We start from the raw sequence: 27,791 nt of genomic DNA on the forward strand, positions 1-27,791 counted from the left end.
GTCTTAACCCATACTCACCCAAGCTTAGAAGAACAGTCCTGTAAGTTGTTGCTAAGTGTACCTGTATGCAGTGTCTGTTTTCCCCCATTGGATAACATTGGGCATCAGACACAGAAAAGCATCCCTGTGCCTGAATGCCCTAGTGCCTCCCGAAGTGATTGTTGATGCTGCTTTGGTCCTTGCTCCATATTTACCTTAAGTTGAGGGGATTGGTCCCTCGGTCACTGAAGTGCTCGACTGCAGTACATGTTTTTCCCCCACAGGATAACCGTGGGCGCCAAACGCTGAAAAGCACCTCTGCACCCTGATGCCCCAGTGCCTCCTGAAATGACCTGTTGGTGCTGCTTTGGACCTTGCCCCATACTTACCTTAACTCCAGAAGATTGGTTCTTTAAGTCACTGCTAAGTACAAGTATGCAGTAACATTACCACTCCAAAAATTGCACTGTCAACTTTTGAAAACTGTGAAAAAGTAATAACTCAAAGTACTCACCTGATTCGGATGATCTTAGTATCAATAAATTGGGGTTGGATTTCTTTATTGAGTGTGTGCCTCACTTACTGCCTATGTGTGTTCAGTACATGCTTAGCACTACACTCTGATATGCCTAACTGCTCTCATACACTACCACAAAAGAGAGCATTTGGGGTATCATTTGTGCCTCTGTAATTCCTTTGGGGTTTGCTTGAACACTTTACACAGTGTACTACTTTTTGGTCCACTATATAAAGAGCCAGCTTCCTACACCCTGCCTCCTCACAAAGGGCTGCATACTCCCTCAGCGCTGGCAGGAGACTTGTCCACTACAAAGGACCAAGTATAAATAGTGGACCTCGGACACCAACTCTTCAGTACATCTCTGGACCAGTGGAAAAACTGCCAGGAAGGACTGCTGTGCTGCCGAAAGGACTGCCACTCTTTTGGGTTGCTGTCCTGCTGTAGCTCCTGCTCCTCCTGTCTGAGTCAGGGATTTGAACCTTCACCCAAACTCAGGACTTCCAGAGTGGCTCCAGGGGCTAGTCTGCTGGCTACATAACTGGCTTCCAACCACTTGAACCAGCATCCAGATCCAGCTGGAGGCAGCCCCTAACCCCCAAGTGGAGCCCTTCAGATCCTGGACCATTGGTGTGGCCTCAATGGAGCTGCATTGCAGTTTATGGGCACATCACAACTGCAAATGGTCCATTGGCTCCAAAACCTTGTTGCTCACACAGCCTGCCAGTGCAAAGTTCCATCAGCCCAACCCTTTCCCTGACAGCATTGAACACTCGCTGGGAACGCCATCCCAAAGCTCTGGCCCGACTGCCCGTGATGGAAACAGGATTTTCGCGATACAATTTGTGATGCTGTCTGCTCCTCGCGGCCTCCTCGTCCACAAATGGGACTGAGAAGGTAGCTTTTCAGTTGGACTAACCTGGACCTATATCTGACTCGAGCTCTGTCGCAGGCAACCTGAACTTGTGACTTAATCCCAGTCGTGCACGACCAGAAAGGTGCGAGTGGCTCTTTGGGCATTTTGATGCCATTTTCACTTCAATCTTTAAAATTGCATATCTTCGATTCTACTGACTGGATCTTTGACATTTTTATCTTGGTATATTCATTAAAGTTTTCCTATTTTTCTAAATTTGTGTGGGATTTTTATTGTGTTATATTTTCACTTTATTACTGTTTGAAGTGCTGCATAAATGTTGTACACATTTCCTTAAAGTTAAGCCCGACTGTTTTGTGGCAGGCTATGAGAGGGTTGAGCATATTCTAATTTGGGGTTTTCTTGTGCCTCACCATTAGAAGGATTGTGCTTGCTACTTAAGCCTGACAGCTCTGTGCCAGGACTAACGAGGACAGAGATTTAGTACAGTATATGCCTAATTTGATTAATCTATGAAGCCAGCACATGTATTTTTTAAAACTTTTATCCTGAAGAAATGTTGAGCACTACAGCTAATGTAAAGTAATCATATCTTTAACCTGTCTAGGTTTGAAGATTGTGCTAAATGTACAGTACATGTGCTATATATACATTATAAAAATGATAAAATATTTTGTGCACATTTTTATTTAGGTTTACAGCACGACCTCTGGTAGAAACTATCTTTGAAAGAGGAATGGCTACGTGTTTTGCATATGGACAGACGGGTAGTGGGAAAACGCATGTACGTATTGCAATTGCTACATATTTTTCATAATGGATTCCGCCTAAGGTTGACCGTAATTTTCTCTTTAGTAGTGTATTTGGTAATGTTCCCATCCTTTTAAGTATTGCCATACATACATTAATCACTTCTCATTTGAGGCTGTAAACAGCATATGTAAGGTATGGGCTTGTTATTGTATTGTTATTGTATTGTGTAAACAGGAAGAAGTATATTGTTTGAGTATAGCTCATTATATGTGTGTGGGTACCTGTGTCAGTTTGCCCTTTTCCACACTGACTCTACATCTGCCGTTACTTTCATATCATTTCTGTATACTTTTGCAGCCCATACATTGAAGAGCATTGAAAGGAAGGCTAAGGATTTTGTCTGTAGCTGTCTTGACACTCATGATCTGATTTCCTAACAGATGTCTCTTGTTCACTTCTGTTCTCATCAAGGTCTCATGCAGTTTATTTAAAAAATATCAAATTCTATAATTTTGTTTTTTTTAGTATAGTGGCTATCAGTTTTTACTATTCGATACTTAAATGTTCCATCTAATGCTCACTTGATGCCTATGAAATTGTATTCTGAAAATAAACTTAACTTTTTACTTTCTTTCTGTATCAGTTCATAAAAACACCCATTAAAGTAGCAAGAAACTCAGAAAATCTGTTTGAAAGTAAGCACTTGTGACAACAAAATTAAACAAGGCACTTAAAGATTACGGCCTCTGATAAGTGATTTCTGTTGCTAAAAATAACAGAAAATTACACTTCCTAACTAACACATAAGTAATGCTGTAAAGAAATGGCTCCCTGTTGCAGTTACCCCCCACTTTTTGCCTGATACTGATGCTGACTTGACTGAGAAGTGTGCTGGGACCCTGCTAACCAGGCCCCAGCACCAGTGTTCTTTCACCTAAAATGTACTTTTGATTCCACAATTGGCACACCCTGGCATCCAGATAAGTCCCTTGTAACTGGTACCTCTGGTACCAAGGGCCCTGATGCCAGGGAAGGTCTCTAAGGGCTGCAGCATGTATTATGCCACCCTGGAGACCCCTCACTCAGCACAGACACACTGCTTACCAGCTTGTGTGTGCTAGTGAGAACAAAATGAGTAAGTCGACATGGCACTCCCCTCAGGGTGCCATGCCAGCCTCTCACTGCCTATGCAGTATAGATAAGACACCCCTCTAGCAGGCCTTACAGCCCTAAGGCAGGGTGCACTATACCATAGGTGAGGGTACCAGTGCATGAGCACTGTGCCCCTACAGTGTCTAAGCAAAACCTTAGACATTGTAAGTGCAGGGTAGCCATAAGAGTATATGGTCTGGGAGTCTGTTTTACACGAACTCCACAGCACCATAATGGCTACACTGAAAACTGGGAAGTTTGGTATCAAAGTTCTCAGCACAATAAATGCACACTGATGCCAGTGTACATTTTATTGTAAAATACACCACAGAGGGCACCTTAGAAGTGCCCCCTGAAACCTAACCGACTATCTGTGTAGGCTGACTGGTTCCAGCAGCCTGCCACACTAGAGACATGTTGCTGGCCCCATGGGGAGAGTGCCTTTGTCACTCTGAGGCCAGTAACAAAGCCTGCACTGGGTGGAGATGCTAACACCTCCGCCAGGCAGGAGCTGTAACACCTGGCGGTGAGCCTCAAAGGCTCACCCCTTTGTCAAAGCACAGCAGGGCACTCCAGCTTAGTGGAGTTGCCCGCCCCCTCCGGCCACGGCCCCCACTTTTGGCGGCAAGGCTGGAGGAAACAAAGAAAGCAACAAGGAGGAGTCACTGACCAGTCAGGACAGCCCCTAAGGTGTCCTGAGCTGAAGTGACTCTAACTTTTAGAAATCCTCCATCTTGCAGATGGAGGATTCCCCCAATAGGATTAGGGATGTGCCCCCCTCCCCTTGGGAGGAGGCACAAAGAGGGTGTACCCACCCTCAGGGCTAGTAGCCATTGGCTACTAACCCCCCAGACCTAAACACGCCCTTAAATTTAGTATTTAAGGGCTCTCCCTGAACCTAGAAATTAGATTCCTGCAACTAACAAGAAGAAGGACTGCTGAGCTGACAAACCCCTGCAGAGGAAGAACAGAAGACACCAACTGCCTTGGCCCCAGACTTACCGGCCTGTCTCCTGCCTTCCAAAGAAACCTGCTCCAACGACGCTTTCCAAGGGACCAGCGACCTCTGAATCCTCTGAGGACTGCCCTGCTTCGAAAAAGACAAGAAACTCCCGAGGACAGCGGCACTGCTCCAAAAGAACTGCAACTTTGTTACAAGGAGCAGATTTAAAGACCCCTGCAACTCCCCGCAAGAAGCGTGAGACTTGCAACACTGCACCCGGCGACCCCGACTCGACTGGTGGAGAACAACCAACTCAGGGAGGACCCTCCGGCGACTCTACGACTGTGAGTAACCAAAGTTGTCCCACCTGAACCCCCACAGCGACGCCTGCAGAGGGAATCCCCAGGCTCCCCCTGACCGCGACTGTCTGAACTCCATTTCCCGACGGCTGGAAAAGACCCTGCACCCGCAGCCCCCAGCCCCTAAAGAAACGGAACTTCTGTGCAGGAGTGACCCCCAGGAGGCCCTCCCCCTTGCCCAGGTGGTGGCTACCCCGAGGAGCCCCCCCTTTGCCTGCCTGCATCGCTGAAGAGACCCCTTGTTCTCCCATTGAAAACTAAAGGAAACCCGACGCTTGTTTGCACACTGCACCCGGCCGCCCCCGCGCTGCTGAGGGTGTACTTTCTGTGCTACTTTGTGTCCCCCCCCGGTGCCCTACAAAACCCCCCTGGTCTGCCCTCCGAAGACGCGGGTACTTACCTGCTGGCAGACTGGAACCGGGGCACCCCCCTTCTCTCCATTATAGCCTATGTGTTTTGGGCACCTCTTTGACCTTTGCACCTGACCGGCCCTGAGCTGCTGGTGTGATAACTTTGGGGTTGCTCTGAACCCCCAACGGTGGGCTACCTTGGACCAAAAACTGAAACCTGTAAGTGCCTTACTTACCTGTTGAAACTAACAATAACTTACCTCCCCCAGGAACTGTGAAAATTGCACTGTGTCCACTTTTAAAACAGCTTATTGTGTTTTATGTAAAAAGTATACATGCTAAAGTAATGATTCAAAGTTCCTAGAGTACTTACCTGCAATACCTTTCAAAAGAGCTATTTCATGTAAAATTTGAACCTGTGGTTCTTCAAATAAACTAAGAAAATATATTTTTCTATAACAAAACCTATTGGCTGGATTTGTCTCTGAGTGTGTGTACCTCATTTATTGTCTATGTGTATGTACAACAAATGCTTAATACTACTCCTTGGATAAGCCTACTGCTCGACCACACTAACACAAAATAGAGCATTAGTATTATCTCTTTTTACCACTATTTTACCTCTAAGGGGAACCCTTGGACTCTGTGCATGCTATTCCTTACTTTGAAATAGCACATACAGAGCCAACTTCCTACAAATGCTGTTTGAGTCACTAGCCAATATTACGAACAATCCCAGCTATCTGCCTTAATTTAGAGGATGTATCTGATTCTTTTTTGCTCCTGCTCTGTTGATTGAAAATATGAGGTAATCTATGTTGATAGAATGGAGCCATCTCTTGAAAATATGCCTCAAACAATTGTGTATCATTTTCATCTTTCTCTGTCCATGGTCTGAAATCTAATGATGTTTTTTCATGTGTGTCATTTATGTAGTATGTTAATGCTTTGTATTGCACTCCATGCCAAGCGTAAGATCAACTGAAAGAGCAGAGGGAGGGAAAAAAGACTTAGCGGAGAACCATAAAGTGGGACAAAATCAATGAGTAGCTTTGAAGACTGAGTGGTCTTTCTTAAAACAATAGTATCTCACTAGATGGCACAATTTATATGAATATGCTCGCATTAGTTATGGAGCAGTGAATCATGGGAGGTAGAGAGAGCCAAGAGAAAACGAGGGCATGAGGGAAGTGGCGCTAGAGAGAAGTGGTGACTCTTCTGATGTATCAGAACGGGCCCGAAGGTTTGAAATCATGCTATCGTGTTCCTGTGGATGCAGCAGACTGCTTCCCAAGCAACTCTCTCGATTGTCACTATTGGACCTTACATGCAAGTTACCAGAAATGTGGGCTGTGAGTCCACAAATAAAGGAGGAATTTTCCAGAGGTAGTGCTACTCGTGGTAGAGTTCCCCAAGGTTTGAGGCTACTGGAAAGGGTGAAGCAGTTGCGTATGGGGAGTAGCTCTTGAAAGGAAACTTGGGGCTGGCCCTAGGATATGCTTAGCAAACTGTTAGTGGGATGCTCTCTTCCTCGATTCCTTTGCTAGCTACTCCCATGGAACAATGTTGCCTTGGTCCGCCCAGGAGTCCTGCTTGCAGATATCTGCCTGTTCTCTCTAGGAGTTTTGATGCTTCTGCAAGAAAGTAGATTTGCTGAACCATGGTAGTATGGCTACCAGCTGGTGTAAAAAGAGTGGGCCTAGCTTTCTAAAAACAAAACTATGACGAGTGAAATAACTAATGTGCGTGGCTTGTCCGACAGTTCTTGCCAGTGTAATTTCATGCTGTGAACAAATGGGAGGTGTATTATATGGTGTGGTGGTGCAACCTCACTGTGCAATACACTTACCAACCCCTTTAGGACCTTTGATTTTCGCCTGTCAAAACCTCAGCTCAACCCCGGGTAGCTGTGGTTATGAGCAGCAAGGCTTATTCAGAAGAGCAAGTGTTAAGCACTTAAACAACACCAAAACAAATGAAGAAGAAATCCTCATGACGCTCAAGAAATCCAACACCAATTAAAAAAAATAGAATGTATTTTGATAAGAATTTAGGTACCAGAACAAAAACAGTCCACCGGACGTTTCTAGAGATATAGATTTTACAAGTAAAAACAAATCAATGCATTTTCATTCAAACATGAACAGGACTTAGCAAAGCCAAGGAATCGGATATTTAGAAACTTTTTCAAGGGAAATTTAGGTGTCTCTGCAGTTGGTTAGAAATACTGGGGGTGACCAACTCCAACAGAGAGCTAGTCTGGTGGACCAGCATGTTCCCCAAGAACAGTTACCTTCATAGGAGAAGCAGTTCTTCAACAGTTCCAGGCAGTGTATCCGCCTTGCATTGGATTCCTATGCAGTGGTCCTGATGCAAAGGATGAAGGATGCTGAAGGTGCTCTAAGGATGCAGTGGATGCAACATGACCGAAAGGGGCCTTCTTGCAGGGATTACTCGGCCCAGAAAGATGGTGATGGAGTCCTGGTGGCAGGGTCCACGGCCCACGAAGTCCTCTTTGGCTTAGTCGAAGTCCAATCACCACTAGACCGCCATTTGTACATTGTTGTGGTCAAGTCGCAGTTACAGACCAATCCTTCTTGGGTCAATAACTTTCCTTCTGAGGGTCCCAGCTACTCTCTGACTACACCGCAAGGCTCAGTGAACTCTGGTGCAACTCTGTTTGTCAGACCTTGGTCCTCTGTGCTACACGGCAGCAGTGGTAGCGGCTTGAAGACTTTGGGCTGCCACCTTGCCTCAGCAGGCTTCTTCAGCTGTTGTGTCCCTGTGCTGCGAACAGGAGACCAGTCAGCTGGCCTTTGGAGTTTTGTTGGCTTGACAGGGCTCTTTAGGTTTCTTCTCCTTGAGCAAGACACAGCTGGCACAGTTCCACTTTTCACTAGTCACCAGGTGCAGTTCTTGTCAGTGCAGCCTCTCTTTGCTGGTCCCTCGGTGCAGCAGGGCAGTCCTTCTACGGTCCATCTTCTGAGTCAGTCGAGACCTGAGGTCTGGGTGCCAGGGATGCCCCGTAATGTTTGGAAATGTCCTCAAGGCAGGATTCAATTCAACGGACTTCAATTCCTTTGGAGTGGGGCATCCAGGCTATCCCCGAATGCACCATTCGGCTCACTCCCAAGATGGCAAGACCCCCCTCTTGGTGGTCAGACCTATAGATCCCTTCACCGGGATGTGGCTATCTCAGGGCTACATGCCCCTGGGGAATCCGGTTTGGCAACTGGTTTCCCCTCTCTGCTCCCCTGCCAGCCTGTCTGCCTAAACAATGGGGCAGCCTTCCTCCCTAGTATGACATATCTGCCCTGTGAAGCCTGCCTTTTGGGGCGAACACCTAAGTAGCTTCCTGAAGGAGGGAGGTAACACCTCCCCCGCCTGCAATCTCTCATTGCTCTCCTTCCTGAGAGTCCTTAGCACATCTCTCCAGGAGGATAGAAAGCTGTATTGTGGAGAAGGCTCCATGTGTGTCTGGGAATGTGCAGGAGTTTTTAAGGCAACAAAGCAGCAGCTTTACTAAACATGCACACTGCAACAAGTTACAATAATTTGACTTTGAATGCAAGTATGGCTTAATGTAAAGAGTTGTTTGATACCTTGAGTTGCCTACTTTGATCGTAATGTTTAGGAGTTAGCAAAGCCGAGGGCTCAGTGTAATCCTGTACTCATCAAATAGGCAACTGACTCTTTCCACAGTGAAACAGTTGTTTTTTGTGTTTTACTGTCAGGACATGTCCTTTCAATGTCATATGTCACACCCTACCTATAGGGCTTTGTATGCCTGCAGAGGGGTTACTTACACACATGCTCAGGGGAAGCAGTGGCTTTGCCATTGTCTCCAATGGCAAAGTAGGGCTAGCAGTGCAGGATTGCTCTACCAGTCTGCAGTGGCTGAATAGGGAGCTTGTTTTACTTGGGGGACATCCGAGGTGGCACAGTCAGTGCTGCAAGGCCTGGGGTGCCCTTCTAACATGCCTTGAGTACCAGGGTACCATTTACTGGGGACTTAAAGGTAAGTTAAACATTTCCAGTTGAGTACAGCCAGTTCGACATACACTTTAGGGTCAGGGCACAGTCACTGAGATCTGATTAGCAGGGCTCCGTGCACTCTCATAGTAAAAATAAAACAAAAAAAAACAGCAGCATCAGTTGAAAACCTTGTGGGTGACCATACAAAAAGAGCCATTTCCTTACACATGGGCTGACTAATCATGTATTTTGTATGTTGCCAATCCAGGCTGCTTCCTCCCAAATACTCTGCATTTTTCTCTGTAGCACATTATTATCTTCTCTACATATGCAGTCCCTCTGCCGCAGACTGTTTGAGGTTTGAAGTATTTATTTCAATTCTCTATGGTTTCGGACTTCCATAAGTGCAAGACACATTTTAAATAGTGGTGAGTATTTCAAAGTTATGTATTTATGTATTGTGGTTTTGAAAGAAAAGATTGGCTCATTGCATCTTTGTCATGTTGGTAATCATGTCTGGTAATATGGTGCCAAACCCACTATGGCCTAAGTTGCAGAGATTTTTCTGTGAATAGGCGTAGACTTGCTCCTGAATTTCCAGGAGTAAACCACACTTATTCATTGACAAAAGCTCTTTGAATCCGGCTCAGTTTAGTTCAGTATAATTGTGTAAGGGTTCAGCTGGTTTTAGCAATGTAGTGTTAGTAACAAGCAAAGAATAGGTCAAAAATATCTAATGGTGTTTCAATTGATTTTCTTTTTTGAAACTTTAGACCATGGGTGGAGATTTTTCGGGAAAGAACCAAGATTGTTCCAAAGGAATTTATGCACTAGCAGGTTAGTAGTTTTCTTTGACCAATATGCTTGAATCCATAATGTCTTTTCCCCTCTAATATCAACATGCATTTGCCATTGATAGATTGCATTTTGAATGGCCATTCTACTTATCCTTATGTTTGATAATACCCGGCCTTGAATTGATTATACCTGTTTCAGGGTATAAACAAATTGATCATTCTGACTTTCGATATTTTTTAAACTCTACATTCCATCCTATTCACACCACAGAATTATGTTCCTCATACCTCACATAATCGGGCATTGAGAGAGGGAAAGCGAAAGCAACCGCTTTTCTAATCTGTTTTAAATAACATGAGTTGATCCACTTCTTAATTTAACTTATGTTAGACAGTGCATGTCCTCCTCTCCTCTCTTCCATCCTCCTCTCATCCCTCCGCCTCCTCTCCCTCCACCCCTCCGCCCCTCTCCTGCTCCTACAGTTTGGATGGTGGCCAAGAGAGCTGATGTCCGTGGTTTAGTGTATGAGGTTAGTGAGCTGATGCATGTGCTGCTCAGCAGGGTTGTATTCGACCTACTGAAACAGATAATGGCTGTTCACACAATTCCACCCTACAGCACTGCTTTGCCTGGTTATTTGAAGGAGACTGGTTATAGATTCTCAAGATGCCATGTTGCTGGAGGGTCTTAGTCATTGTAGACACCTTTGTTTCACAAAGCAGTCTTATTAAAGTGTCTACCAACATGACATGATTTTGTTTTCAGTAAAATCTGTTTGAAGATGGCCACCTCCACCAGGGATGAATTGCATTTCGTGATTGCCTTAGTTATACTGACATTTTACTGTTGAGTGCATCCTGGTTTGGAGCTATAAATAAGGTAGTGAACTGAACTACTGGCATGTCCTCATTTGTATTAATCGTTTTTTGGGTTCTACGCTTCTCCTCCAGCAATACTGCTTCATGTACTAATGCAATTATTGTTTTGTTTTCTTCACCTCACTCAATCCAGTGCTTTAAAGGTTTTTATGCGTCTTATCTCCTCATACTGTTGGCACAATTGTCTTGAGAGCATTCTTTGGCTTTCTCTGTTTTAATGCTCTCATTTAATATTATCTGAGCGGCCTCACTGTTTCCCTTAGCTTCTGTTTTCATAAGATTGAAGAGCACTGAATTGATGGTCGGCTTTTCATTGGTTTCCCTGGTGCTAAGAAAGGAAAGTTATTCCAAAAGTCAGCCTTAATCTCATTGAATTGTCCTCTGAATTAAGCTGCGCTATGCTTTACCCAAACAAGGTCCTCCTAAGGGTTCCAATTCACATTCCACCAGTGCAAAACCTACCCTTTCAGTGGTAACCCTGGAGTTCCTATTTTAGACATCTATCTAGCTGCTATGTCTGTTTCTGACCATACTTTCACAGGCACTTCTGTATTGGCTCCCAAATCAGCAGAGAGGGTATTTTCTCCTGCAGGACTTCTTGTGTAAGTACACTCCTCATATTCTTTTCATTTTGGGGTTGGGACTGGTTTGGTATTGATTCGGAAGTAATAAAGGTTAATGGTGCCACAAGAGCTAACTTTGTCCAGGTCCAATCTGGCCCCTTGGATAATTCAAAAGGTTTGGAATCAGCAGTTAGAGTGCCCAACAGAAAGAGGATAAGCAACTTATTCATTTGGAGCATTTCTGCTGAAGAAAAAGAAATGCTGACATTGAGACGTCTAAATGTTCATGCTACAATTGAATAGACATTTACCAAATTCTAATGAATACATCTTTTCTTTTGTTTACAGCTAGAGATGTGTTTTTAATGCTAAAGAAACCAAACAATAAGAAATTAGAACTTCAAGTTTATGCAACGTTTTTTGAGATTTATAGTGGTAAGGTGAGTATATGTTCAGGTGATTGTTCACAGAATGCCATTTTTATTTTTGTTGATAGCAAATGTGTTGCTGACTCTGTGTGTGCACAAATACATATGTGTGTGTGTATTTGTGTGTGTGTATGTATGCAGGATTAATAATTAATTTTGTCAGAACATTAAGATACAGAACATTTAAGATTTACCATTTAGAAGTATTTTATATTCAATGTGCAAAGGTAGGCAAACGTATTAAGTTTGTACAAGGGTGCAATTTTTCTGTTAGCCCCTCCATTAGAAGTTCCTGTGAATAATGGCTGTCCCTGTCCTGTTGTCACTGGACACAGAATGATAGTAAATGTTTAATGTTGTGATTGTTTTTCAAATGTATGTGTGAAATGTGAATCCTAAAAATGTTTATCATATCCCACAAATATACAACCTTTGTGCTATCTTTGAATTGTTTAGCCTCCCAGCTATGTGAATACCTTTTGTGTCCAGTGAGTAGTGTACATATTAGCCCTTCTGTAAGGATGTGTTAATTTCATGTAAAGCTGTAACTGATTGTAACTCCATATCATGTAAAGCTGTAACACTACACTCATAGGCATATGACTTGTTTATTCTGTGCTGTGATTCTGAAATCGATTTAAATGTGGATGGAATTGCTAGTAAGTCTCTCCTAGCGGATAGGTTTAAGCTTCCAGCAGTGTTAGCCAGAACTCTTACCCTCACTTCTCCCACTGATGCATCCAGGATGGAAATTCAAATGTTTCTTAACTTGTGTATCAAACTGCCTATGACAATTGTACAGATGGCCTTTTGAAAGGTTTTCTTTCTAGTTCTGAACTGTATCCTTCTTGATATTCGATGTACACATTTTGCCTATACAGCTCATAACTTTTTAAACGTTGTAAAATATTTTTCTTTGTGCTTTCACACTCTTCCAGGATCGATTTTTTTTCACATTGGTCTAGTTATTTGAAAATCAAACCTAAGAAATTCATTAGTTAATTTTAATAGCAGCTGGGCACTAAAATGTTGGTGGTGTATGCCAAGGACGTAGCAGTGGATTAAACTAAACAGAGCTGTTTGGATTGAAAGTTTTCAGGTCTAACTCCTGTTATTTTAGGTGTTAATATAGTTACAGAGATTCGTCGGCTTAGTATTTAGCTAAGAAAGAGAGTTAGTATTTTGCCTATAATTGTTAAACTTATTGGGTTTACCTATCCAGGATTCCTTCCCTTAAATGGGCCAGGCCTATGCTTTCAATCTTGGGAAATTAATATTGCGATTCTGTGTTTAAAGTTAGTCAAAATCAATTCATCAGTTTATACCTTGGTGTGTCCCAGCTGGAGAACCTAACCAAGACAAATGAGTCTATGAAATATGTGATATCTAGGAATTTTTCTCACAAGCCATACCTTCCTCGGCTAACTGGAGATAGAAAATTTAAAATATTGGTTACATGTATCCCCTTGACACGACAATCCAGTGCACCAATACATCCATCTTCTCCAACTGATTTACATCTTCTCTTGGTGCTTCTTGCTCATGCCCGTTATACATAGATAGACGCTACTTTCAAGCAATCTTGAACTTTGCATTGTCCTCTAAAATCTCTAAAATTGCCCAACCCTACAAATGCACGTGGTCTTACTGCACCAGTAAATTCGGTTGTGTCTAGAGTTTTATCAAAGCTGTCAAAAACCAAAGTAGAAAGATTGGTGAGACCCAAGAAAGTTCCAGAAGAAATCAAAACCAAACAGCATTGGGTTCGGACAGATTGCGCCAGTGCATCATGCAATTTCAACGTCTGCGTCCTACGGACATCTACCACCTCAGAAGGGCCCCGTCAGAAATTACCTCGACAATTCTTCGTCGATGAGAGGAGTGGAGTCTTTCTTTTATGTCAGCCACCGTAAAATTAATGGTCAACCTCATCAACCCAACTCCCTTCTAGAGCCCGTTGAGAATGTTCAGCTCCCAGGTATGGCGGGTAAAAAAGACAGACTTTTCTGTAAATGCCCTTAGTGGGGGCAAAGTGTGCCTATTCAGACACTCTTTAGGTCTGAAATCTCTCTGCCTGTCGCCAGAACATAAAGAACAGGATTGCACAGCCTGTTCAAGAATAAGAAGACACTCCTCTCCAGACGGGCTTGTCGGTTAGACCATAATAAGGAGATGGCAGCGGAAGCAGATTTCTCCCCAGAAGAACAACTTCACATTGCCAGAGAAGAGGAAGAAGGTGGGGCTCCAACAGAAGGAGGTGCCATCTCGTCCAGTCTGCACTATGTCAACTCTGACGACTTCAACCGGCTAGAAGAAGAAGAGACCGCCTTACTGGTTTTGGACCTTGAGGGTTTTAGTCGAGTCCGTGAACGTGCCTCTGAGCCGAGACGGATGAGTCTATACTCTATCCTGAATGGGCTGTAGGCCATAGGGATAGATATGGAGCCGACAAGCAGCAGTACTCCATGCCAAAGAAATAATCTACTCCTGCACACACCCAGACACCAACACTTTGCCAATCTCCGGCACTGACAAAGCCATCAGGGCTGAGCAAGCGCATGGCTGGCATCGACACACACATTATCCGAGCAAAGACTCACGTTGGCTCTGATGAAGGTATCAGAACACAGCCACACATCGATTCCAAAAAAAGCTTCTGCAGGGACAGCTATGACGCCAAAACCCTGTGCTCCTACCGATACAGGGAAGAGGCAATCATCCAAAATATTTGACAATGATTCTAAAGGAACTTTTTTTGAAAACCTTGAGAAAAGTATGAGGAAAAAGCACCATACAGACGAGGAACATTTACAGGACAAGTTTCACAAAAGGAAAGGGCAGGACACATGTATGCTTCATGTATGCTTCAAGGAGATCAATGTATGCCGGTTGATCTCTAATCCCTCTCCACAACCCATGTCACCATCTTCTTCACTCAGTAGAGGAAGAGGTATGGAGTCAGTCACTAACACGAGTCAGGCTCCCAGGAGGAACTCCCAGGAAGGCCTGACCCATGGGATGGTTATGACATAGTGTTACCAGAAACAGGCATAGAACCCCCAATACCAGCAAAAGCATCTCCTCCTGATGATATCCCGTCATATCATAATTGTTATCCAACGTGCAGCTGAATACCACAAAGTAGAAATGTACAACACAGAGGAGAAAACACACTGCCCAGTAGAGGCACTCTCCAAAACAGAGAGACAAGAACAGTACCTTTCAATGTGAGGGTCCTCGATCACGGTCTCCAAAGACCCAGTCAAGTCAATAGTCCTTTCACCAAGAATTTAAAGGAAGTACAAACCTTCCTCAAATGACCCCCTCTTTATATTAGGGGACACCTAACAGCTGATTCCTTAATTGTAACAACGGCAAGGAAGAGGGCAGATTGCCAAAGTGATGGAGACTCACTACCTCTAGATAGAGAGAGTAAGGTCATTGACACGGCTGGAAAGAGGGTTGTAACTGGATACGCCAGTCATTGGTGTATAGCAAATTTTGTAGGACATTTGTCCAGATATAACAGGCAACATGGGACGAAATGGAAGATCTCATACCTCATCTTCCATAACAGTACAGGAAGGAAGGGCGAGACCTAGTTGCATAGGGCAGACAAATATCTAATGCAACCATACATTGCGCCATAGATAGTGCAGACACTACGGCAAAAACAATAAATTCCTTTGTCCTGCTACGAGGACATGCATGGTTACATATCATAGGGTTTAAGCCAGAGGTACCATTTGATAGGGAGCCGAGCGCCTCTGTGGGCCTAAGGTAGACACCCAGCTAGAAAAATAAAGAAAGACACTGAGACTGCAAAGTCTATGGAAGCTTTACAATCTAGTACACAAAAACAGTCCTTTCAAAAGTATCAGTGTAGGAAGCTGCCTCTTTATATGGTGGATCAAAAAAAGGTACAAGCATACCCCATAGGAATTACAGAGGTACTAGTGACACCCCAAATGCTCCCTTTTGTGGTAATGTGGGTGAGCAGTTAGGCATATCAGAGGGTAGTGCTAGGCATGTAATGCACTAACATAAGCAGTAAGTGAGACACATACTCAGTAAAGAAACTGGATCCAGTTTATAAAAAAATATATGGGGGGGCGGGGGGTGCACTTACTGCATTCTCACACTTTACAGTGACTTGCAGGTCTGTTCTGTAAGACTTCAGGTGAGTATGGGGCAGGGTCCAAGGCCACACTAACAGGTCATCTCGGGAGGCTCGCGGCATCCGGGTGCAGATGTTTAAGGCGTTGGGCGTCCCATTCACTTTAATGGGAAATGGACCGTTCATGAAGATGCTGGGACTGGAAGGTCAGTCCTGTGGAGACAACAGGGGGACTTGACCCTTGAGGTCTTCTGACATTTATGGACACTGCAGATCTACTTCTCCTCAGGCTGTGAAGCAGGCAGCGACTGGAAGACCAGTGTAGCCAAACCCAGGGATGGGCTCAGCTCCAAAGGGTCTTAGGTCCCACTGGGCAGCATCAACTCCATCAGATTAGGGCTGTGCAGCTCAGGTGCAAAGATGCTTTGAGGCATCTGGTTGCGGTGGTCAGGGACTTCCCCTGGGACTTGGAGGCCTGGTTAAGAGGGGAAAACAGAGCAGTGGAGCCAGGCTACTGAATGGCCTTGTGGATGCTGACGTCCCTCGACGGTAGGTCTGCTTAGGGGCTGTGGGAATCTGGATTGGACCACCAACAAGCCTAGGTTGCTGTAAGGGGTCCAGTGCCCCAGGTATAGGTGCAGGGAGCCTCCATGTGGGTTCAGCGTCTCAGAACTTCGGTGAAGAGGGCTCCTGGGCTCCAAATAGTCTTCTCCTTGGTTTTTGATGCCTCTCAGAGCCCGATGGCCAACGGGCCAGAGTACTGTACTTTACAAGTGGTGGCTCCAGATGCAGGGGAGCAGCTCCTTTGTTCCAAGGGAGACTCTTATGGCAATTGGTGAAGCACTGGTAGTCTGCAGAGCGACAGACTTGGAGCCAAGTCAGTCGTGCTCCTCGGTTCAGGAGTCTTCTTTGTTTACTCCTTCTTTTGTGTCCAGTGGGGATCGGAGGTCCTTGTATCAGGGAGTCCCCTAAATACTCAATTTAAGAGTGTTAATGGGAGTGAGGGGTAGTAGACAATGGGCTATGTTCCACTGCCCCTTAAATACCACTTCCTTTGAGGAGTGTGCATCACCCTGCCCCAGAATTCCTAATTCCACCACACACAAGATGGTGGGATTTCTAAGGCTGTGCTCACTTCAAGCTGCTCACCCTGGAGGTGTGTCCAGCCTGCAAGTGTAACACTCCTCCTGCATAGCTAATTCTCCTGCCTGTCCAGATGCCAAATGGGCCCTGGGGCAGGGGCGTCAGCATCTCCCTTGTGTGAGGGAAGCTAGATTTGCATACCAAGGGCGGTGGTCTTCTTTCAAGCTCCTTGCCTCGGAATGCAGATTTGAAGGTCATCCTGTTGTGAGGGGTGTGTTAACACCCTTGCCAGAGCAGGCTTTGTTCCTGACTGCTTGCGAGCAAAGGCTGTCACACTTTGGGGTAGGAAACTAGTCTGTTGGTGGCAGACTGGTGGAAACCAGTCAATCAGCACACCAGCAATTGGTAGGTCTTCAGGGGGACACGTGTAAGGTGCCCTCTGGGTGCATGCATTAATAAATCCATCACTGGAATCGATGAGGGTTTATTAATATGAGATTTTTGATAACAAACATCCCTAGGTTCAGTGAAGTCATCATGTAGCTTGGGAACTCATATTGACCAGTGTCCAGTATTTAAAATGGCTTCTCTGTTCACTTACTATGTCTAAGAATCGACAAGTGAATAGTGGTCTTGTTTTTAGGGAAAGAACACTGGCACTGTGGACCTGGTTAGCAGGAACCCAGCGCACTTAAGTTATAGTTGCGTCAAAAAGTGGAGGACTTATGCAACCAGAACCCATTTTCCTACACAATATGCCAAGAGACTCAGCCATAGTCTTCCTAGTCTGTCAGGTGAGGAAGAGCAAGGAAACAGGCTGGATGGTTGCAGGACCTTCTCAGCCTAACATCCTCCTGTTCAGGTTGTTTCCTTTGGGAAGCTGACCTACCTCAATAGGGATAAGACCCCATCTAAAATGCACTTTGTCTGCTTCTTTAGTTTCCTCACCCATTATCTTCTCTTTGCTTTTCTTTGGGAAGAGAGGTGTCCACTTTTGCTAACCCTATCTTAACAAATGCAACCCCTAGCTTGCCCCAAGAGGTCACCCACAACTTGACCAACAGGGTCGGGCTTAGTTTATTATTTGCCATGAGGTCAGATCATCATGCCAAGGACAGTGCAGCCATAAAGGCTAACACCTTGCAGAAGCCACTGACAGCTGTTGCGGCCTAGAACCACACCTTTAGCTCTTCACTGACAGGTAAAAGGGCTACTATATAGGCGTCTTGGGGGGGGTGAGTTACCACATCCTGTAGCAAACACCCTACATTCTCTCCTATTAACTGAGGAGTCACCATCTCATGCTAAACAGTTGCCTGACTAGTTAAGTCACGACTTCTTGTGGGTCCACTAGGGCTTCACCAGTTCTAACCCTGAAGTTCTTCTTTACTGAAGTAGAATCTCCTTGGCTTGCTGGAACGTTGGACTAAAAGTTGCCCATCTTTCCTACATCTTCTCCTTTTATTTTTCTTCTGGGTTCTACTTGCACTAACTGCAGGTTCAGCACCTCCAGAATCCTTGGGAGAGGACTGGTACTGGGCCAGTTCCATTTTTGGGCTCCGGCCAACCGCTGGGAGGTAATTTCTAAATAGACAGTCAAGGAGTCACAACCCCTTTCTTTTAGTCATCCCCTCCATGACTCTTCTTGGACACTCTAGTTTTTACCCAGTGATCAGCATTCTTCCTCAACTCCTGGGAAGATACCAAACTCAGTCCACCAGGTATTGATGCAACTTTTCAGAACTACAGTTACTCAGTAGATGTTCCTTCATAATCAAATTATAAAGCCCATCATAATCGTGCAACTGACTTCCCTTTAACCAACCACCTAGCATTTTTACTGAAAATGGCATTAAATCAAACCAAGACCGACTCAGGCTTTTTGAGTCTCCTTGAAACTGATTCTATATTCCTCAATCGTGAGTCCAAAGCCCTCCTTTAATGCGATCATAGGACTCAGCAATATCATTAATACAACAAGGCACATTCATGACAGCCCTAGATCTGAAGGACGCATAACTTTCATATCTGAATCTACCCTGCGCAATCGTCAATACCTTTGATTTGTGGTAAGTGGTCATTACCAGTTCAAAGTACTACTACCATGTGGGGTCACTGCAGCCCCAAGAGTGCTTACCAAATGTATATCAGTAGTTGCAGTACATTTAAGGAGACAGAACATTCATGTCTTCCCATATCTGGGCGATTGGTTAATCAAGAGTAGAAGCAAACAAAGGTGCCTACAAGACACCATCAATTTACTACAGAAACTGGGCTTCACAATAAATTTGACAAAATCCCACTGATAACCTCTTCTGGTACAACCGCTTCTGGGAGAAATACTCAGTTCGATTTCTGCCAAAGCTTATCCCAATTGGCAGAGGGTTCTCAATCTCCAGAACCAACTGGCTCTTTTTCAGCCACATTGTAACCTGCCAGTCAGTGCGATGATGTGACTTCTAGGTATAATGGCGTTTTGCATAGTGATAGTTCTACATGCCAGGTTCCACATGCACTCATTACAGGAATGTCTAGCATCGCAGTGGTCAGAAGCGGATTGAAATTTGGAGGAACTATTTTTGTTTTCACCCACGATTTAAAGTGGTGGAACATACACACCACGCTAAAGGGCAGACCTTTTAGTGGCCCAGTACTGCAAGTGACTATCACCACAGATGCATCACTCATAGCATGGGGCGCACACATGGAGGACATAACAGTACAGGGTCAGCGAAATGTTCACCACCAGACATTTCACATCAGTGTACTAGAGCTTACAGCTATTCAGATGGCTCTCAAAACTTTTCACCCAACATAACAGGGAAGAATAGTGTTTTTTGCACAGACAACATGACAGCAGTGTATTACTTTAAAAAACAAGAAGGGACCCACTCGATACAACCATCTCGGAGCATTTGGCACTGAGCGATTCCACACCAGATCCACCTGCTTGTGGAATATCTTCCAGGAGTAGACAATTTAGTAGCATACCTACTAAGCAGGGCACAGCAATAGTTCCACAAGTGGGAACTCCACCCTAAAGTCCTCCAACAGTACTTTAAATATTGGGGAACACTATAGACTTATTCACCATGGAGTAAAACGCAAAATGCCACACAGTTTCATCCAGGTACCCGCATCCACAGTCAAGGGGCAAAGCTTTATGGATGAACTAGTCAGGGAGATATGCATATGCTTTTCCACCTCTCCGATTTATTCTATATCAGGAACCTCAGACAAACATCACTCAGAATGATCTGACCTGGGCTCGCTAGCTCTGGTACTATTAGAGTTGTCCCAAGTACATCACAAGAAGCTCCGCAATATACCGGATCTTCTCACTCACAGCAAGGGCAGGGTCAGATGCCCAAATCCTAAGCAACTCAACCTAGCAGTTTGGCTCCTAAATTGTTGTTAAATGTACCTTCAGAATACATGGAGGTACTTAAAGAGACTAGGCACCCACCCACAAGAGGCTGTTGTGCAGCCATATGGAAACATTTTGTACACTATTGCAAGCCTTCAGTGCAACGAATAGTCTGTTACTTTCTGCATCTCCAAAAGTCACACTAAGCATTCACTTCCATAAGACTGCATCTAGCTGCATTTGCAACTTATCTGCAAAACCGCAAACATCAGTAACTTTTTGAAATACCAGTCATTAAAACTTTTATTAAAGTTTTAAAGCTGGTAATCCCATCATGTGCACCTCTAGTCTGTTTGTGGAATTGAAATGTAGTGATTACAAGACTTATGTCCACACTTTTTGCACCACTACATTCCTGCCATTTGCAGTTCCTTTCTAGGAAGGTAGCTTTCCTTCTAGCTATAGCTTCAAGGAGAATTGGTGAGATCCATGCACTGACCAGTGAAGAACCTCACTTTCAAGTTTTCCAAGGTAAGGTTCGTCTCCGTACAGTCCCAAAATGTCTACCAAAGGTGGTCTCTCCCTTCCACCTGAATCAAACCCTGGATTTGTCAGTCTTCTTTCCAGAGACTGTGGCAGAAAGGGTCTTCATACCTTGATGTTAAAAGAGCTCTCATGTAATACGTAGAGAGAAATAAAACTTTTAGAATGATACAACAGCTTTTTGTTGCTTTCTCACACCCTAGAAAGAGTGGTGCTATCTCAGATGCTGGAATTGTAAGATGGATTGTCAAATGCATACAGATTTCCTATGCAAAGGCCGAAACAGCTCTACCAACAGTTTCAAGAGCTTATTCTACACAAAAGATGGGTGCATCAATGGCTTTACTAAGAAACATTCCTTTAAAAAAAAAAAAACATATTTTTTATAAAGTTTTCAACCAAAACAGGTGTGCACCCAACAAAGACAGCAATGTGCCCTTTGTAGGGCAGTATTGTGATACAGCTAAAACATATATACATATTGACATCTACACTTGTGATATACATAAGCCGAGTAGTAGCAGATGTAGCTTGCAAAGGATAGGAAATTGTTTTTGCAGACAACATTGAGAGGTTTGAGGATTCAGTATGTGGAGTCTTACCCTGAATGTCGACGCGGGGTGCATCATACCATATCAGAGTCCACTAGTTATAGGGGCCCAATCTCCAGTGCGCTTCCCACAGCGGGCCCCCTGGAGGTGGGGTGGGGGGGAATCTCCCGGCTTATGCAAAGTGCCAATCCCTGCAAAGCACAGCCACAAAGCAATTATTCCACTCTATATCAGGGGCAGATCAACGCAGTAATCCATGCGTCTTTGATGTAGCAGCCAGCGGTGTGGCAGAGAAATATGAGGCTAGTTCTGTAAGCCAGTGTGTTGTATCTTGTAAATAACATTAGTCTAGGTCATAGTGGTTTAGTAGACTTATGTCATGGGAGAGAGAAAATAGAATGGTAAGTGCATTTCAGCCTCTAGAATGTTTTCTGAGTCTGAAAGCATTTGTGAGATGCTGGGAAGCTGTACTAGTGGATGGGATGTTTCTCCAATAAAAGAACTTACAAAACTACAAGAATATTGCATCTTTATTACACTGGCAACGACAGGAACATCTCAACATCGCCATCTTATCATATTGATGGTTTGAAATCAACTCTATTCCCATTCATCCTAACAGACTACGATTTGAAGATTGGAGCGTACTTCCCTACACATCATCAATCAAGTAAGCTTGTGTCGATAAACTTTTAGAAACTACATTTTCTCATGACTTTAAGCAGATTTTTTTGACTCATCTTCAAAAGCTTACTGTTAAACTCGAGACACGCTCAAGACTTCCTTTTTATCAGACTCGTCATTCGACAAGGACGAACTGCAGCTTTGTTGCTTCGCAACAGGGGAACCAAGCGACCACAACGTCCCTCTGTAAGTGGAAGTTCAACGTCAGTTGCGTGGCAACTGTAACAATGAAATGTAGCGTTGTTGCTTAGCAATTGGGGAGCCAGGAACTGCAACAATGAACGTCCCTCCGTAAGTGGACATTCAACGTCACAGTTGCTCGGCAACTGCAACACTAAGCATACATTTCTCCGTGTGAGCACCCACATCTCAGTTGCTTAGCAACTACAAAGCTTGGCAAATCTGTCTTAATTTTGTTCGGCAATAAGCACGGCCGTATTTATCCAGTTAAAACAGTGATACACACACTCATGTATATACGTTCAATTTAGCGGATATCACCTTCTCTGTTAGTTTGCAACAGGCATTTGCAACTAGTACACTGTACAGTGTTACGTAGTTGAGGCTAGGAAACGTCTCCATTACTGGATATGTAGAATGTTACACCACCTCCTTTTTTCCTCACCACTCCTGGTGATCATCTAGTTAGGTGGGGAAAATGGAAAAATACATTTTTACATTATATAAGAGTTTGTGACACAAATCTTTCTAGTGAAAGGAAATCTTCACTATTATTGCATTGTCTTGGTAGTTAAGGTCAGGAGGTTTTTGAAAATCTTCTAGATGTTGGAGATTATGCCACTGATCTAAATGAATGTGATATATATTTTAAAATATTTGGATTTGCATTACCTTCCTAAAGTCAACACCATACTTGAGCGGTATCACTTCAGGATGATGGGACAAAAACCAGAGGAGAGTGCAGAAAAATATGTTACATAATTGAGGAAATTAGCTTCTACCTGTAATTTTGGTCCTGCTATAGAAGTACGGATTAGGCATCAATTTATGCTAAATTGTTGTAGTGACAAAATAAGGCATGAGTTGTGGACCAAAGACAATTTGTCTCTACATGAAGTAATCTCTATTGCAAAAAGTGTAGAGCACACTCTAGCATGCGTAGAAGAGTTAGAAAGAAATAAAAGTTCAACTGTGAGTGAGGTGGGGGTAAAAAAATAAAAGTAAAGATAGTGGTAAAAATAAAAACAAACAGAATCAACCTGTTCAGACAAGGAATGGTGTGTGTTACAGGTGTGGAAATTCGGGACATTTTGCATCATTCAAGTATTGTCCTGCTTTGATGTGACACGTAAAGTCTTCAACAAGAAGGGGCACTTTGTGAAGTGTTGTAAATCATCAATGAATTCCAAGGAAGATCTTGTTTAATCAGTAGATGATTGCATTTTGTCAGTTTCTAGACGTGAATCTAAGAGTCATCCCAAAGAACAAGTTACATTGGGTGGTTTGGAAGTCGAGATGTTGTTTGATTCTGGAGCTTGGCTCACCCTGATATCAAATGAAGTGTATGACAACGATCTTAGTCACAAGATGGAGTTGAAGGATCCTGATGTAATTCCTGAGGCCAATGGTGGACAAACAATAGATTTTAAAAGTTACTTTGAGTCAGAATTGTTGTTCAAGAATAAGTCTGTTTGTGGTAAAGTTTATGTCCATGTGAAGGGAGATAGTGTAATAGGTTGGCCTCATCAGAAAGAGCTAAGAATCATTCTTGATCCCAATTCACCCACACCTGTAATGCTCAAGGAGGAGTATGTGCAAGAGTTAACTAGTGTACATGAATGTAAGATTCTACAACATGACTACTCAGAGTTGTGAAAAGAGTTTCCTGAGGTATCTAGTGGAAACATGGGGTGCCTGAAAGGATATGTACATCAAATTAATTTTAGACATGCAGCAATACCAATGGTAGCAAATGTTTGCCCCGTTCCTTAATCGGTGTGAGATTCTCTTGAGGCTGAGATTAAGAAGTTATGTGAGATGGGAGTTATTGAACCTGTGGAATGTTCAGAGTGCGTGGTACCGATTGTAGTTGCGCGTAAACAGTCGGGCAAGATTTGTCTGTGTTGATTTGAAACCTCTCAACAAAAGTATGATAAGTGACCATTTTCCTCTGCCTAATATTGCAGAAATGGTTATCTTATTGGACAGTGCGAAGTGTTTCACCACCCTAGATTTAACTGCTGCTTATCACCAGATCAGGTTGCATCCTGATTCTAAGAACTATACTACATTTGGGACTCCTTATGGTACCTATCATTATGTGCATATGCCGTTTGGTCTAGTATCTGCAGCTGCCGTTTTCCAACATGTCATGTGTAAGTTGTTCGGAAGCATGTCTGGAGTCAAGTGCTTCCAGGGTAATTTTCTGATTTATGGTGATACCAAGCAGATACATGATGGTAGAGAAGTCTTAAGTACACTTAGGGATAGTGGATTAACTCTAAACGCCAGCAAATGCTCTTTTGGCCAGAGTGAAATAGAATATTTGGGTCATAGAATAAGCGATGAGGGAATTTTTTCAAAAAGAAATAATGAATTGAGAGCATTTTAGAATTTAGAGTTGCACGCACCAGAATCGATGGCTGATTTACTTTCATACTTAAGAATGATGGAATTTCACACAAAATTCTTACCTAATTTAGCTGCAAAATCTGTTGAAAAGAGGAAGCTACTCAAGAAAAAGGTTGAATTTGTGTGGAACAAAGAGTGTGATTTTGAATTTACAAATATTAAGCAAGAATTGTAAAGTGTTGAATCTCCGAAATATTTTGATCCTAAAAAAGATTTTGTGATGAGACGCCAGTACTAAAGGGTTGGGTTTTATGCTATTGCAGAAAGATGAAAAGAATGATCACCTTTGACCTGTGTGTGTGGTGTGTGTGTATGTATGTATGTATGTATGTATATATATATATGTTCCATGGCATGTGTAGCTGCAGATACACATGCTGTGCACATCCCGCCATCTGGTGTTGGGCTCGGAGTGTTACAAGTTGTTTTTCTTCGAAGAAGTCTTTTCGAGTCACGAGACCGAGGGACTCCTCCCATTTCGACTCCATTGCGCATGGGCGTCGACTCCATCTTAGATTGTTTTTTTTCCGCCATCGGGTTCGGACGTGTTCCTTTTCGCTCCATGTTTCGGGTCGGAAAGTTAGTTAGAATCTCGGAAAAATCGTTGGTATTGTTTGCGTTCGGTATCAGGTTAGTTACAACAGATCGACACCGAATTAAGAAGAGCTCCGGTGGCCCTTTGTTTTTTTTTTCGATCCCCGTCGGGGCCTGGTCGGCCCGGCCACGTGTCTCTTCAAGGCTGATGGAACGGACCCCATTCCGCTTCTGTCCAAAATGCCATAACAAGTATCCATATACAGATCAACACCTGGTCTGTAACTTGTGTTTGTCACCAGAACACAAGGAGGATACTTGTGAGGCCTGTCGAGCGTTTCGGTCCAGGAAGACACTCAGGGACCAAAGAGCAAGAAGACTGCAAATGGCGTCGGCGCCGACAGGACAAGGGCGTTTCGAGGAGGAGGAAGAAACATTCTCCATCCAGGATTCGGACTCGGAGGAGATCGATCCCGAAGAAACGCCGAAAACCGCGAGTAAGACGTCGAAACAAAGAACTCACGAAAAGACTGCCAAAGCCCAGGGGACGCCACCACCAACAGGCCATGGCTTAACCCGAAAAATAGGTGACCGTCCAGCGGCACCGAAAAAGGGCGAGCTGGTGTCGAAGTCATCCGACTCCGGTCGAGATACAGGCACGCAGCAATCTCGGGCCCGAGAGAGTGGCTCCGAAAAGATTCGGCATCGAGACAGCGGCACCGAAATGGGTCGGCACCGAGAGGGTACTACGCCGAAAGCAAAAAAGATTTCGTCGGAGCCGAAAAAAGCAGCCGAAAAGGTTTCGGTACCGAAACATCCGGCCTCCGAACCGAAAATTAGTTCCTATTCAGAGGAACAAGGACTGTCCTCACAAATGAAGACACACAGATTTGAACAAGAATTAGAGACAATAGAGCCAGATCACATGCAAAGGCGGCTCTTTATTCAGAAAGATACAGGGAAGATCAGCACTCTTCCTCCAATCAGAATGAAACGAAAACTTGCCTTCCAAGACAAGGACAAACAGCCACAAGCAAAAGTGGCTAAACAAGTAACACCACCACCATCCCCACATCACTCTCCACAACTATCACCGGTAGCCACTCCACCAATGATGCAATCCCCAACACATACGGGGATGAGTCAAGATGACCCTGACGCATGGGACCTTTACGACGCACCAGTGTCAGATAATAGTCCTCAATGCTATCCAGCGAGACCCTCGCCACCAGAGGATAGTACAGGCTACGTTCAAGTGGTATCAAGGGCAGCAGCATTTCACAATGTCAGCCTTCACTCAGAACCCATTGAAGACGACTTCCTTTTTAATACACTGTCGTCTACGCACAGTCAATATCAAAGTCTGACGATGTTGCCCGGAATGCTAAAACACTCCAAACAAGTGTTTGAGGAGCCTGTCAAAGGGAGAGCCATTACTCCAAGAGTAGATAAAAAATATAAACCGCCACCAACAGACCCAGTGTACATCACACAACAGCTATCACCAGACTCTGTTGTAGTCGGAGCAGCGCACAAAAGAGCCAACTCTCATACTTCAGGAGACGCGCCACCTCCAGTTAAAGAGAGTAGAAAATTCGACGCAGCAGGCAAAAGGGTGGCGGCACAGGCAGCAAACCAGTGGCGTATTGCAAATTCGCAAGCTTTGCTAGCCAGATATGATAGGGCCCATTGGGACGAGATGCAACACCTTATTGAACACTTACCAAAAGAGTTCCAAAAAAGAGCGCAGCAAGTGGTAGAAGAGGGACAAAATATCTCGAATAATCAAATTCGATCAGCAATGGATGCTGCAGACACAGCTGCTAGAACTGTCAACACAGCAGTAACAATAAGTAGGCATGCATGGCTGCGTACATCAGGATTTAAACCAGAGATACAGCAAGCTGTGCTGAATATGCCATTCAACGGACAGCAGTTGTTTGGGCCGGAGGTGGACACTGCAATAGAAAAACTTAAAAAAGACACTGACACGGCCAAAGCCATGGGCGCACTCTACTCCCCGCAGAGCAGAGGCACATTTTAAACAACACAATTTCAAGGGGGGTTTCGAGGGCAAACCACAGAAGCCACAACCTCACAAACAAAGCCCACTTACCAGAGCCAGTATCAGCGGGGAGGTTTTCGGGGACAATATAGAGGAGGACAGTTTCAAAGAAACAGAGGAAAGTTCCAAAGTCCCAAAACTCCTCAAAACAAACAGTGACTTCAAGGTCACAAATCCCCAACACATAACACCTGTGGGGGGTAGACTAACCAAGTTTTACACACATTGGGAGGAAATAACAACAGACACTTGGGTCTTAGCAATTATCCAGCATGGTTATTGCATAGAATTTCTCAAATTCCCTCCAAACGTCCCACCGAAAACACACAATATGTCAAAACAACATATAGATCTTCTAGGACTAGAAGTTCAGGCATTGCTACAGAAGAAGCAATAGAATTAGTACCAAAAGAACAATTAAACACAGGAGTTTACTCACTGTACTTGCTGATACCCAAAAAAGACAAGAGCCTGAGACCGATACTAGATCTCAGAACATTAAATACCTACATCAAATCAGACCACTTTCACATGGTTACTCTACAAGACGTAATTCCTCTGCTCAAACAACAAGACTACATGACAACACTAGACCTAAAGGATGCATATTTCCATATACCAATACATCCTTCACACAGAAAGTACCTAAGGTTTGTATTCCAAGGGATACATTACCATTCAAA

The 27,791-nt window shown here is 44.1% G+C and overlaps 1 protein-coding gene across 5 annotated transcripts in view; it reads left to right on the forward strand.

Moving 5' to 3' along the window:
• The window catches only part of KIF2A (kinesin family member 2A), a 282,224-nt gene that overhangs the window by 139,698 nt on the left and 114,735 nt on the right, over positions 1-27,791 (forward strand). For all 5 annotated transcript variants that reach the window (XM_069222597.1, XM_069222588.1, XM_069222608.1 and 2 more), the window contains exons 10-12: positions 2,067-2,157; positions 9,679-9,742; positions 11,493-11,584. In XM_069222597.1, coding sequence (XP_069078698.1) covers positions 2,067-2,157; positions 9,679-9,742; positions 11,493-11,584 — 247 coding nt within the window. The remainder of the gene's footprint in view (positions 1-2,066; positions 2,158-9,678; positions 9,743-11,492; positions 11,585-27,791) is intronic.

Source organism: Pleurodeles waltl, chromosome 1_1 (genome assembly GCF_031143425.1).
Source record: "Pleurodeles waltl isolate 20211129_DDA chromosome 1_1, aPleWal1.hap1.20221129, whole genome shotgun sequence".
NCBI classification, from domain to species: Eukaryota; Metazoa; Chordata; class Amphibia; order Caudata; family Salamandridae; genus Pleurodeles; species Pleurodeles waltl.